Consider the following 15,047-nt stretch of genomic DNA (forward strand, 5'->3'; position numbering starts at 1 on the left):
AGGAAGTGCTATCTGGTGGTGGCACTTAATGCAACCAGTTTTGAGGCATCTGAAGATGCCTTGGGGGTGAAATTGGCAGTCGATTTTTTGAGATTTTTTTAGAGTTTTTTTCAGGTTTGTTTTTACCTAATTGTTCATTTAAAAAATAAAGCAAAGCAACAAAAAATATCTAAAAGTTATCATTAAAATAATGCCTACTTCACATCTATCTTTCCTACATCCACTCCCTCCCTTGCTACTCCCTCCTTAACCCCACAATGGTTCTTTTCAGAGCATCACACAAGTTTTTAAAAAGATTGAAACTGGGAGAGGTGGGTTTACCATTAGTAACTATGGCAACAGGCTAACACTACTGGTCATTGCCCACTGGCCAAATGAAACAAGGGTCCCTTAATGGAGGCAGCAGTACTGTTACCGGCAGTCTCAGCGCACCGCCGCAGATTATATCACCATTAGCACCTGTGCAGTTTCCTATGCAGGCACTAAAGGTGTTTAATTTAAAAAAAGACACATGCCGCACACCTCAGTGCCACGCCCTAGTTCCTGGAATCCTTTATCTCTGTTGATGACCATGACATCATCAAAAGGGAAACAGACTTCGGAAAGTACGGCGCAGCACAGCGCCAAACAACAAGGTCATTGTGTTTGGTTGTAAATTAATCACCCTTAGCGCCAATATTTTTTTAAAAAGATACCTTGCGGCACACCTCTGCGCCATGCCTTTATTCCTGAAATCTGTTTTCTCTGTTGATGACCATGACTTAATCAACAGGAAAATAGACTTTGCAAGGTACAGCATGGTACAGAGCCACACTACAAGGCCATATTTGTATTAAACACCCTTAGCACCCGCATAGGAAACTACACGGTTGCTAAGAGGTGAGGGAGAGCGGGGCGGGAAAAGATGCACAAGCAAAGGGGGCGCTGGCACTCGGGCTGCTCATAGCGCAGGGAGAGAATGGAGCCCACGTTGCGATCATCCTGATTGGCTAGCACCCACTTCCAGGAGCAATCTTTATCTTATGGTGAACCACTGCCCATAACTCTTTTTTTGTATAAATATAAACATAACAAAATTAACACAACACTATCAACTTCTAATATACAAATATGCGATCCGAATTGAGAATCACAGTTCTCGTACCAATACTCATACTTCTTTTATTTTCAGAAAATAAATCTTTTAGAAAACAGATCTTGATCTAATTTTTTGCTTTTCATTATTCACCTTTTTTACATTGTATACTCTTCATTAGTCATGTCTTAGAAATCGAGAAATCATGTGAAATAGTGCATTTATCTCTGTGTCCACTGCCTCTTTCTCAAAACGGACAGCGCTGCTCTACCTCATCTAAACTCCTCACGTCCTCCCTTCAAACAAATCAAACATCAAACAATCCTAAAATCAACTTTTAAAACTTTTGTACACAGCCCAACTTCTCGAACTGATGAAGAGAACAACAAATCAAGAAGCACTCCTTCAGATTACATGAAAACCTCATCCAATGAAATCAAAACACAATGTAACCACGGCTCGACTATGGATGCGCCTCAGTGACGCACTTTATATTCACAAAACAAAGTTAAATAAAACAGTTCTCGATCTCAATACACAAACGTAGAACGTTAAATCACCTTAATACAACCCTCCACACGTTAACCTAATTTAGAAAGCATTTTTATTATATACATTTTCCCACAAAATACTTGAAATACTCTTCTTCCACTAACGAGCGACCACACTTATTGCCACATCGCAATGTGTCATAGTTTTAGAGTATTGACTCTTTTTTTTGATTTGTCACATCTCGAACTTGGCAAAACCTCATTCCCCTTTTGGGCAACTTTGTCTCTGATACGGCCTTGGTAAATGAAATATACCTCCTCATTCAGGCATGGATGGCAACCCATGGCCTCTGCCTGAATGACGACAAAACAGAGATCCTAATTCTTGGCTCTGCTACCAACTTAAAAAATCTCGACACTAACTACTCTGCTTTCAACATCGATGGTAACATAATTACAGTAGCCAAAGAAGTGAAAACGTTACGATTTTACCTTGACTCTACCCTAACCCTGAGCAAACAGGTAAACTCACTGGCATCATCTACTGCCTATACCTGCAAATTTATTAGATCATGCAGACCATTCCTAACACAAACCAGTTGAATTATCCTCGCCAATGCCCTAATACTATCAAAACTAGATTATTGCAACACCTTTTACTTGGGAACCAATAAATACATCACTAATAAAATCCAGACACTGCAAAATAACGCCATTAGAACAGCCCTGAACTTACATACTAGAGAACATTTATCAAATATGAGAAGAGATCACAACTGGCTAAAAATAAGTGACAGGATCCTACTTAAAACAGTTTCACTAACTTTCAAGTGCCTTAATAACGCAGCTCCCTCGTATCTTATGGAGAGAACAGTCAGAAGGACATCGACTCGCCCCTCCAGAGTGGCTAACACCCACTGCTTTCAGGTACCTATATTTAGGCTAAAGAAAACAGGTGAACTAGTTTCCCGGTAAAAGCTGCCCAGTACTGGAATGCACTCTTGATCTTAGAATGGACCAGCCCTACTACAGTTTTAGATGCAACACTCTTAACTGGCTACGATCCAATGACCAGTACGACTACCCATCATGCACTAGCCCCTTAACCTTCTCCTGCATTTGCTTGCAGCTCTGTACCTGGTCCCCCACTGTATTTTATTTTATTCTGATTCTTGTATGTATGAACTTCAGTTGACCCTCTGATTATTCAATGTATGTATGTACCTTACCCTCTCTACTATGTAACTAAGCTTTAAGTATACTTTGTACTCTGTTGTGCCCAGTTACCTAAGGGTTCGGTGCGCCCTACAAATGAATAAACAAACAACCAAACAAAATGCAAAAAAAAAGAAAAGAAACTACGCTATCCACAAGCCCCAAACCTTCACCAATCATCCTTCCTTATCCTGCTCACATGATCCCTGCCCTCAAAACCCCCAATTGAAATGCTTTAAATCATTTTAGGGCACTTTCCAATGTCTGTTCGGAACTTGATTCTCAAATCGTTTAATGGGCGACTGACTTTCAGAAAGGAAAAAGCTTGGCACCAGCAATGCATCATGGGAGATATGACTAATGTTTTGGGTACAGGGGCACCCCGCTCTGCCTCATATTATTTTAAAAGAATGACTGCACGGATTTGCACCAAAACAAGAAAGGATTTCCTTTGAGCGCTTTGTGTCTGACTTTCTTGCTTTGGAGCAAATCGTCAAGTATTTTTTTAAATTATTTGTGGCAGAGCTCCTAAACCACTGGGTGGAGTTGTGCCAAATAAGAAGAAAGGACCTTGCTATTTGTGATTGCGATAGAACCATTTGGCTGCAGTGATCAGACAGGAGGAGAAAACAAAAGGAGTTAGTTATGGCGGGGTCACGCAAAAACTCAGGTTATATGCAGATGACTTGCTTGTGCTTGTGCTGCTTAGGGACCTGGAGAGCTCGATACGAACTCTGATGGAATTAATTAATTGTTGAATTTAATGCACAGTCGGTTGTAAAATGAACCGGTCTAAGTCAGAGATGATGCCTCTTTCAATTAATTGCGACCAAGGTGAGATTGTGAATTTGGGATTTAAATGGTGTCCTGTGCGAATTAAATACTTGGGAATCTGGCTGACCAATAGTCTAGACAAGGTGATGGCAAAGAACACCCTGCACTTGTGATCTGTATCTGTAACCCTACAGTCCCCTCTCCCGCACTTACTAGACACTTGTTGTCTGCACTTCCGAACACCTGCACTTGCCACCTGTTGGCTGCACTTCTTGTTGTTTCCTGTTCTTTGTCCTGCACTTGTCCAACCTCCCACTCTCCCCCCCAGCACTTCTCCCCTCCCTGTTCCCCTGCACTTGTGCGATCAGAATTTCACTAGGCCTAGTAAGATCCTTGTCTTTGCCCTCCCTTTGTTTCCCCTCCCTTGCCTTGTCACGCCTTGAAACACTTGTCTATAGGCACGTTATAAATGCCATATCATATCACATCATATCATGAAGAAACTGCTATTAAACCTAGAAATGGATCTAGACAGGTGGAAACTACTGAATCTCTCCTTATGGGGGAAGGTAAATGCATTAAAGATGAATTCCACCCCCAAAATTACTTATGCGCTTGGCATGCTGCCTTTACCGGTTCGGCGGAAAGTGTGGTTGGAAATTGATTTGATGCAGAAGTTCTTATGCGATGGTAAGCCTCCTCAAATGAAGCTATGGAAGCTTCAATTACCAGTAGACAGGGGTGGCCTTGGAGTCCCAAATTCTCAGGCCTACCAGCTGGCTTTTATGGCAAGACACCTTGTGCCGCTATTGAAATCAGAGCCAGATGGGCAAAGGCAGAGGTGAGCCTGAATAGGCCTTTGACACTGAAGGCGATTTTGCAGACAAAATCGGTACGGACTGAGAACGCAGCACTAACCACTGATTTTTTTAAAGGCTTCATGGAAGAAACTCATGGCACTTCTAGGTGGGAATGCTCAGAAATGCCTTGACTCTTCAATCTGGAGCAACTCAGCCGTGAAAGACGAAAAGAAAATACTGTTTTGGCCAGAACGGTTTCTGGGGGGGTATTCAGTGGATAGGCGACCTTAGATCTTTTAACCATCCACACCGCTACCACGTGGGCTTATGGCCCTTTAGTAACGTGCATGCAATGGATGGTTTCACAGAATAACTCTGACTTCAAATAACCGAACCAACTCAGGAAGATGGCAAAAATATAGTTTTATTAACAATTATCTAAAACAGGGAGTTACAACCCTCAATTCGCTCCACAATCTTTTCATAAAAAACACATTTATAAACCGAAAATACATCAGCGATGATGTCATACTACGTGGCAAACAATAGAAAACCTTCTAGGGATTGTGATAGGCTTAAGGGGAACATCTAAGTATACATTACATAGCAACTAGGATTGTAATTGGCTGCCCACTGTCAGGTGGACAATAAATGCCTACCTCTAAAACATGTCCTCTTTAAAACCATTAAGTACACAGTTTTCAATTGGTCTTTAAACTATAAGGTTCTCAGTTATACGGATCTCTGTAATTAGTTGGCACGCTTGTTCCATGTCTGCAACATTCGGTTCATTTAGCAACACGTAAGCCCAGACCAAGGTGCAAAGAGGTGGGCTTGTCTCTGTCTCCACACCCAATTATCCCAACATCTCTCATTACCCAAGTCTTCTGCTGTGAAGATTGTCTTTGAACATGGCCTTGCAAAGTATTCTTGTCTCTGGGAATACATTGGAGTCCAAACACTCACTATCGTTGTTCTATGACTGTTAGGGAGAATTCTCTTCTAAGGCTAATTTCCCTTACCTATAGAGTCCCCCAGCAGGTTTGCTGGATTTGAGGGGTTTATTTTTTTTCTCCTGCTAAGAGTGATACCCTTTTTTCCCACTCTTAGACAGATTGCTAGTGTGTGTTTTAGGCTATCTTGTGGGCTTATGGTCTATGGGGTTTTTCTCACCCTCATAGGAATCATCTTTTTCATGTGTAGTACACAGCACCCTCCGTTCCGTACCACAAAGGTGTCGTAGCGACCCCCAAACATAGACGCCATACCCTGGGACTAACTACTGTCTCCCAAGGCATGTAAAGTCCCCATTGACTTTACTAGTCAATTCTTATGAACTAAACCAGTACAACCCATTTTACTATGGAAGTACTGGGAAGGGTTAATAGATGTTCCCTAGCGTTCATTTTCGAGGGGGTGTTGTACAGTCCCTCTCAAAAGTTTCTGGCTGGTGGCAGTGGTTACTACCATGAATATTCGACCGCAAATATTTCCCTATGGGATTTCCCATTGTTCAAGGCTACCACTTTTACTGACAGCCTCTAACATACCGCCGGTTTATTTTGAAATTAACTTTACTCCGGTAGGTTTTTATTGCCAGAACTTTGATAATATTTATTTCTCATGTCTTTCTCTATAATCCTAACCCAAGTCGGGGATCCTTTGTTCGTCCTTTTGGCGGGCTTCTGCTCAGAAGCCCTCCTTTCGGAGCCACTCAGCCCGGGGGAGACATGATGTGTGGGAGGAGAGAATAGGCACCCTGGACATGGTTGCCTACGTAACCCAAGTCGCACTCTGCCCTGATAGGCTGGGGGGTTCTCCCGCCAGGAGAGCCACCCCACTATATGAATGACAGCTAGGCTGTATGAATGGGGGTCTTGCTGCATAAAAGCAGGGTCCTGAGGACTGGAGGACAAGGCGTCACCACTGGAACTAAGAAACGGAAGAGGAGAGAAGCTGAAGACATCTGCAACGACTGAACCACCGGTGAAGCCCTGCAGCAGATCCTCACCACTTTTCTCCAACGACTTGAGAAGATATTCCTCGCAAAGCGTCTTCTTCCCTTGATCTGGTGGGGCCAACCAGTTCGCCAATCACCTTCCCGGACCTGCCTTGGTCGAATCGCCAGTGCCAGGCACCCGTCCGCATGGGCCGCGATTTAAAGGAGCATACCTTTTATTAGTTTGGCAGCACCGCGGCTGGTTTCATCCCTGGGCAGTGCAGTAACTCGAACCTTCCTCCACAATGAGAGCCTCTCCTCCTCTGCTGGATCACCCGAACTGCAGGAACTACCAGGAACTACTGCCACCACAGGAGCCTCTTCTACTTCAAAGGTACATTGTTCCGCCAGGCCTCCCGTTTCGTTGGGTTTCGCTAAAGGTGTTTTAAATCCTTTACTTACCTACCGGGTTGGCCGCTCCTCTCGCCTAACATTGTCTTTCACCCTCTGCAACCACCTTTTTGAATCGTTAAACAAAGACTTGACTGCAGCTACTAGAACATTTTGATCCTAGGCACATTGCCTTGTACCATTGACACTGGCACAGGTCTATTGACTCTGGCTAAATTTGTTACAACTGAAATCCTCTAGATTGATTCTCATCTAGAAATGTGTTGGTGCATCTAACTCTTATAACCACCTTTTCCTTCCCTCTTTTTAAACTGGTGAAGTGCCATTTTGCTCGGTTTTCCCCCGAGTATTGCATATGCTAAAGTACTGCCTTGCCTATCTTGTGCACAATCTACTTGGGAAGTGTTGCTGGTGCATTAAAAAGTCTAAACCTGTATAACTTGTCCTTTCCCTCCCTTTTGAGAAATTGTTAGAGTGCCATTTCTGCTTGCTTTTCACTGTGCCGTTTTGCTCAGTTTTTACTCTTGCTCAAACTTGTCTACAATTTAAATAGGATGTTGTGTATACTTTTCTTGACTGATTTAACTTGCTTTAATAATAGTGATTTGTGTGAGTGTGTAAAATAAATATATATATTCTTTTTGATACTAAGCTTTGGTCAGTTTTTGCTTGTTCCATAGTACAGTAGTCCTAATGTGTAAACCCTGAATACTGCTCATCTCCCTCTTGAGATAGGTCTGACTGCTTAGCCACAGCTAACAACTAAATCTTTGTGGTACAGACAGATACCAAAGGGGATTTTCTTGCATATACCTGCAGTCTTAATCTTCTGTAGTGCTCCCTAAGGGAACTGCACAGGATTCTGCCTAACAATGACTCCATGTTCGACTCTATTTTCATCCTTGGCTCATGTGACAGGAGACCACGATTTGGTCCATTTGCAGGTTTTCAATGTCTTAAATGAATACAACTTGGCACCCTCAGTGTTCTTCCATTGCACCTTAACAAGAGATGATTCATCCTTCGCATGCTCACTCCTTTCAAGAATAGATAACGACCTTGACTGCTTCAGTTTTGATACCAGGCCAGACAGCCTCGCCATGCAGCTCTACGATTTCAGCTTATTCTTGCTGCGACACAAGCCTCGCTTTTCTCTTCATGGGTCCTGGCTTACTAAATTTATGACACTGAGGTCCACCTCCTGTACAATGTCGGCTCCACCTCCATTCTATTCACTACATATAGCCAGCCTCTACGATGACTTAATATACCTTGCGTTTCAGCATCTGTACAATTATTAAATGTTTAATTGTCTAAAGCACTTCATCTACGTGCAATCTTCTTTTTCATGTTGATGAGATCACTCGATTCTTTATTTTGTCATTAGATTCTGTAAGATCTATGCATCCTCTTCAGCCAACATCTTGGGACGTCGCACATGTCTTTTGTAACATCACTAGCTTCCCTCTCTTCTCCCTTTCAGATTCCTTCAGGGAGGTCTTCCCTCAAATTGTCATCGCTTCAGGGATACATTCGATTGGGTTGTCTGAATGGGTATCTTCTTTCGAACATACGCTGCGGTATTGGCACCACTGCTGGTGTCAAACACGGCACAATCTCAGACTGCCAACATACAGGAGGCAGAAGGGCGGGACTTCCTGCAGAGGCATGTAACTGCTCCTCTGCATAAGCCTAGACGGGGGTGGTGGGGCAGTGGAGATCCATGACTGAGGAAGTGATACGAGAGTACTCTGAGCTGAGGTTACTCATGGTGAGGCAGGAAAGACAGCCTCAAATGGGGCACAGGTGGAGTTAGGGAGGCGAGTGAGCACAGCTTTGCCACCATCAATATTGGAAAGGCCTAGCTCTTTAACCTGTGCTGTTCTAAATCTGGAGGACCTAACTATCTGATTGTGGGCAGGGTAGCTGAACACTGATATTGCAGTGACACTGACATGCCACACTGATCACTAATGGATTCCAGTGCTGCTGTTCAGGAACATTTTTCAATGTTGGCAACACAGTAGTACCACAGTTAATCTCCAAGGAAAAACAGAAACAGTATGGGGTCAAGTATAGTTGCGCCATTGTGGCATGTCGGGAGACACTCACGCTCTCGGCCATCATTTCAGCTGCCCACACCTGGCTGGAAGTCCAGAAATCAATCAATATTAAGGGGCATTAAAGAAAGGCCATTGAACGAGAGCTGGTGGTCAGTTCACAGGACCGGGGTCTACCTGGGCTAGTCTGATTCCCCTCACAGCATCATTAACATGAACCCAGTGAGAGAACTAAGCTGGTGAAAGGTTATTCACATGTGAAACATTAGAGAAGGCATCATTCCACAAGTGCCACGTGGGTCACAACAGCCTACCCACTGCATCAGGACACTAGAGTTGTACCCATCAGAATCCTCTGTGTGATTTAGCTTGTTTTGTCTTCTCAGATCCCGTGTCTGAACCCGAGGTGGAATCCATGTGTGGTCCCGACGGCACTGTCCAGCTCATCTGCCGGGTGAAGAATGGAACACACCTCTCTTATTCGTGGAACGTGGCCGGGGTGCCGGGGAACACGTCATCTGAGAAGATAACGTGGCAGGGTCCTCTGCTCATCAATGTGACCTGCACCGCCAGAAACCAGATCAGTGAGGAAACAAGCCAGACCCGGAATATCTCCTGCATAGGTAAGGGGTGACTAAACAAGCCAGCCCCAGAATATCTCCTGCATAGGTAAGGGGTGAGTAAACAAGCCAGCCCCAGAATATCTCCTGCATAGCTAAGCGGTGAGAAAACAAGCCAGCCCCGGGATATCTCCTGCATAGGAAAGGGGTGAGGAAACAAGCCAGCCCATGAATATCTCCTGCATAGGTAAGGGGTGAGAAAACAAGCCAGCCCAGGATATCTCCTGCATAGGTAAGGGGTGAAAAAACAAGCCAGCCCATGAATACTCCTGCATAGGTAAGGGGTGAGAAAACAGTCAAGTCCCGAAATATCTCCTGTATAGGGAAGGGGTGAGAAAACAAGCCAGACAAGGAATATCTCCTGCATAAGTAAGGGGTGAGAAAACAACCCAGAACGGAATATCTCCTGCATAGGTAAGGGGTGAGAAAAACAAGCCAGACCCTGAATATCTCCTGCATGGATAATGGGTGAGAAAACAAGGCAGCTGCGGGATATCTCCTGCATAGGTAAGGGGTGAGAAAAAAAGCTAACCCAGGAATATCTCCTGCATAGGTAAAGGGTGAGAAAACAAGCCAGCCCAGGAATATCTGCTGCATAGTAAGGGGTGAGGAAACACGCCAACCCCCGGAATATATCCTGCATAGGTAAGGGGTAAGGGGTGAGGAAACAAGCCAGCCCAGGACTATCTCCTGCATAGTTAAGGGGTGAGAAAACAATCAAGTCTCAGAATATCTCCTGTATAGGGAAGGAGTGAGAAAACAAGCCAAACCAGGAATATCTCCTACAAAGGTAAGGGGTGACAAAACAAGCCAGTCCAGGAATATCTCCTGCATAGGTAAGGGGTGAGAAAACAAGCCAGAACAGAATATGTCCTGCATAGGTAAGGGGTGAGGAAAAAAGCCAGTCCTGTGATATCTCCTGCATAGGTAATGGGTGAGAAAACAATCCAGCCCCGGAATATCTCCTGCATAGGTAAAGGATGAGAAAACAAGCCAGCCCAGGAATACCTTCTGCATAGTAAGGGGTGAGGAAACAAGCCAACCCCCGGAATATATCCTGCATAGGTAAGGGATGAGAAAACAAGCCAGCCCCGGGATATCTCCTGCATAGGCAAGAGGTGAGAAGACAAGCCAGCCCAGGATATCTCCTGCATAGGTAAGGGGTGAAAAACAAGCCAGCCCCGGGATATCTCCTGCATAGGTAAGGAGTGAGAAAAAAAGCCTGCCCCAGGTTATCTCCTCCATAGGTAAGGGCTGAGAAAACAAGCCAGCCCCAGAATACCTCCTGCATAGGTAAGGGGTGAGTAAACAAGCCAGCCCGGGATATCTCTTGCATAGTTAAGGGGTGAGGAAACAAGCCAGCCCAGGAATATCTCCTGCATAGGTAAGGGGTGAGAAAACAAGCCAGACCCTAAATATCTCCTGCAATGGTAAGGGGTGAGGAAACAAGCCAACCCCGGAATATCTCCTGCATAGGTAATGGGTGAGAAAACAAGCCAGCCCAGGAATATCTCCTGCACAGGTAAGAGGTGAGAAAACAAGCCAGAACCGAATATCTCCTGCATAGGTAAGGGGTGAGAAAACAAACCAGACTGTGAATACTTCCTGCATAGGTAAGGAGTGTGAAAATAAGCCAGCCAGTAATATCTCTTGCATAGGTAAGGGGTGAGAAAACAAGCCAGCCCCGGAATATCTCCTGTATAGGTCACGGTTGAGAAAACAAGCCAGCCCTGGAATATCTCCGGCATATGTAAAGGGTGAGAAAACAAGCCAGCCCTGGGATATCTCCTGCATAGGTAAGGGGTGAGAAAACAAGCCAGCACCGGAATATCTCTTGCATAGGTAAGGGGTGAGGAAAAAAGCCAGTCCTGTGATATCTCCTGCATAGGTAAGGGGTGAGAAAGCAAGCCAGCCCCGGAATATCTCTTGCATATGTAAGGGGTGAGGAAAAAAGCCAGTCCAGGATATCTCCTGCATAGGTAACGGGTGAGAAACAAGCCAGCCCCGGAATATCTCCTGTATAGGTAAGGGGTGAGTAAACAAGCCTGCCCAGGGATATCTCCAGGATAGGTAAGGGGTGAGAAAACAAGCCAGCCCAGGGATACCTCCTGCATAGGTAAGGGGTGAGAAAACAAGCCAGCCCAAAATATCCCCTGCATAGGTAAGGGGTGAGAAAACAAGCCAGCCCAGGACTATCTCCTGTGTAGGTAAGGGGTGAGGAAACAAGTCAGCCAAGGAATATCTCCTGCATTGGTAAGGGGAGAGGAAACAAGCCAGGCCAGGACTATCTCCTGCATAGGTAAGGGGTGAGAAAACAAGCAGGCCCTGGAATATCTCCTGCATAGGTAAGGGGTGAGAAAACAAGACAGCCCTGGAATATCTCCTGCATAGGGAAGGGGTGAGAAAACAAGCCAGCACTGGAATATCTCCTGCATAGGTAAGGGGCAAGGAAACAAGCCAGCCCCGGAATATCTCCTGCATAGATAAAGGTCGAGAAAACAAACCAGCCCTGGAATATCTCCTGCATGGGTAAGGGGTGAGGAAACAAGCCAGCCCAGGACTATCTCCTGCATAGGTAAGGGGTGAGAAAACAATCAAGTCCCAGAATATCTCCTGTATAGGGAAGGGGTGAGAAAACAAGCCAGACCAGGAATATCTCCTGCATAGGTAAGGGCTGACAAAACAAGACATCCCAGGAATACTCCTGCATAGGTAAGGGTGAGAAAACAAGCCAGAACGGAATATCTCCTGCATAGGTAAAGGGTGAGAAAACAAGCCAGCCCAGGAATATCTCCTGCATAGTAAGGGGTGAGGAAACAAGCCAACCTCTGGAATATATCCTGCATAGGTAAGGGGTGAGGAAACAAGCCAGCCCAGGACTATCTCCTGCATAGGTAAGGGGTGAGAAAACAATCAAGTCTCGGAATATCTCCTGTATAGGAAAGGGGTGAGAAAACAAGGCAAACCAGGAATATCTCCTACATAGGTAAGGGGTGACAAAACAAGCCAGTCGAGGAATATCTCCTGCGTAGGTAAGGGGTGAGAAAACAAGCCAGAACGGAATATCTCCTACATAGGTAAGGGATGAGAAAACAAGCCAGACCCTGAATATCTCCTGCAAATGTAATGGGTGAGAAAACAATCCAGCCCAGGAATACCTCCTGCATAGTAAGGGGTGAGTGAACAAGACAACCCCTGAATATATCCTGCCTAGGTAATGGGTGAGAAAACAAGCTAGCCCCGGGATATCTCCTGCATAGGGAAGGGGTGAGAAAACAAGCAGACCCTAATAATCTCCTGCAATGGTAAGGTGTGAGGAAACAAGCCAACCCCGGAATAACTCCTGCATAGGTAATGGGTGAGAAAACAAGCCAGCCCAGGAATATCTCCTGCATAGGTAAGAGGTGAGAAAACAAGCCAGAACTGAATATCTCCTGCATAGGTAAGGGGTGAGAAAACAAGCCAGACTTTGAATATTTCCTGCATAGGTAAGGAGTGTGAAAATAAGCCAGCCCCGGAATATCTCCTGCATAGGTCAGGGTTGAGAAAACAAGCCAGCCCCGGAACATCTCCTGTATAGGTCAGGGTTGAGAAAACAAGCCAGCCCCAGAATATCTCCGGCATATGTAAAGGGTGAGAAAACAAGCCAGCCCTGGGATATCTCCTGCATAGGTAAGGGGTGAGAAAACAAGCCATGACCGGAATATCTCTTGCATAGGTAAGGGGTGAGGAAAGAAGCCAGTCCTGTGATATCTCCTGCATAGGTAAGGGGTGAGAAAGCAAGCCAGCCCCGGAATATCTCTTGCATATGTAAGGGGTGAGGAAAAAAGCCAGTCCAGGATAGCTCCTGCATAGGTAACGGGTGAGGAAACAATCAAGTCCCGGAATATCTCCTGTATAGGGAAGGGGTGAGAAAACAAGCCAGACCAGGAATATCTCCTGCATAGGTAAGGGGTGACAAAACAAGCCAGCCCAGGAATATCTCCTGAATAGGTAAGGGGTGAGAAAACAAGCCAGAACAGAATATCTCCTGCATAGGTAAGGGGTGAGAAAACAAGCCATACCCTGAATATATCCTGCATAGGTAAGGGGTGAGAAAACAATCCAACCCGGAATATCTCCTGCATAGGTAAAGGGTGAGAAAACAAGCCAGCCCAGGAAGATCTCCTGCATAGTAAGGGGTGAGGAAACAAGCCAACCCCCGGAATATATCCTGCATAGGTAAGGGGTGAGGAAACAAGCCAACCCAGGAATATCTCCTCCATAGGTAAGGGGTGAGAAAACAAGCCAGAACGGAATATCTCCTGCATAGGTAAGGGGTGAGAAAACAATCAAGTCCTGGAATATCTCCTGTATAGGGAAGGGGTGAGAAAACAAGCCAAACCATGAATATCTCCTCCATAGGTAAGGGGTGAGAAAACAAGCCAGAACGGAATATCTCCTGCATAGGTAAGGGGTGAGAAAACAAGCCAGACCCTGAATATCTCCTGCATAGGTAATGTGTGAGAAAACAATCCAGCCCAGGCTATCTCCTGCATAGGTAAGGGGTAAAACAAGCCAGCCCAGGAATACCTCCTGCATAGTAAGGGGTGAGGAAACAAGCCAACCCCCGGAATACATCCTGCATAGGTACGGGGTGAGAAAACAAACCAGCCAGGAATATCTCCTGCATAGGTAAGGGGTGAGAAAACAAGCCAGCCCCGGAATATCTCCTGTATAGATAAGGGGTGAGAGAAAAAAAGTCAGCCCAGGAATATCTCCTGCATAGGTCAGGGGTGAGAAAACAAGCCAGCCCTGGAATAGATCCTGCATAGGTAAAGGATGAGAAAACAAGCCAGCTCTGGGATTTCTCCTGCATGGGTAAGGGGTGAGAAAACAAGCCAGCCCCGGAATATCTCTTGCAAAGGTAAGGAGTGAGGAAAAAAGCCAGTCCCGGGATATATCCTGCATAGGTAAGGGGTGAAAAAACAAGCAAGCCCCGGAATAACTCCTGTATAGGGAAAGGGTGAGAAAACAAGCCAGCACCGGAATATCTCTTGCATAGGTAAGGGGTGAGGAAAAAAGCCAGTCCTGTGATATCTCCTGCATAGGTAAAGGGTGAGAAAAACAAGCCAGAGCCTGAATATCTCCTGCATGGATAATGGGTGAGAAAACAAGGCAGCTGCGGGATATCTCCTGCATAGGTAAGGGGTGAGAAAGCAGGCAAGCCCAGGAATATCTCCTGCATAGGTAAAGGGTGAGAAAACAAGCCAGCCCAGGAATATCTCCTGTATAGTAAGGGGTGAGGAAACACGCCAACCCCCGGAATATATCCTGCATAGGTAAGAGGTAAGGGGTGAGGAAACAAGCCAGCCCAGGACTATCTCCTGCATAGTTAAGGGGTGAGAAAACAATCAAGTCTTGGAATATCTCCTGTATAGGGAAGGAGTGAGAAAACAAGCCAAACCAGGAATATCTCCTACAAAGGTAAGGGGTGACAAAACAAGCCCGTCCAGGAATATCTCCTGCATAGGTAAGGGGTGAGAAAACAAGCCAGAACGGAATATGTCCTGCATAGGGGGGAGAAAGCAAGCCAGACCCTGAATTTCTCCTGCATAGGTAATGAGTGAGAAAACAATCCAGCCCCAGAATATCTCCTGCATAGTAAGGGGTGAGGAAACAA

General features: G+C 45.4%; 1 protein-coding gene across 5 annotated transcripts in view; it reads left to right on the forward strand.

Moving 5' to 3' along the window:
* Positions 1–15,047, forward strand: part of LOC138525644 (Fc receptor-like protein 5) — an 800,717-nt gene that overhangs the window by 448,774 nt on the left and 336,896 nt on the right. For all 5 annotated transcript variants that reach the window (XM_069635697.1, XM_069635696.1, XM_069635699.1 and 2 more), the window contains exon 4: positions 9,152–9,388. In XM_069635697.1, the coding sequence (XP_069491798.1) occupies positions 9,152–9,388 (237 nt within the window). The remainder of the gene's footprint in view (positions 1–9,151; positions 9,389–15,047) is intronic.

The sequence above is a fragment of the Ambystoma mexicanum genome, chromosome 7p (genome assembly GCF_040938575.1).
Source record: "Ambystoma mexicanum isolate Mex_15411 chromosome 7p, UKY_AmexF1_1, whole genome shotgun sequence".
Classification (NCBI taxonomy): domain Eukaryota; kingdom Metazoa; phylum Chordata; class Amphibia; order Caudata; family Ambystomatidae; genus Ambystoma; species Ambystoma mexicanum.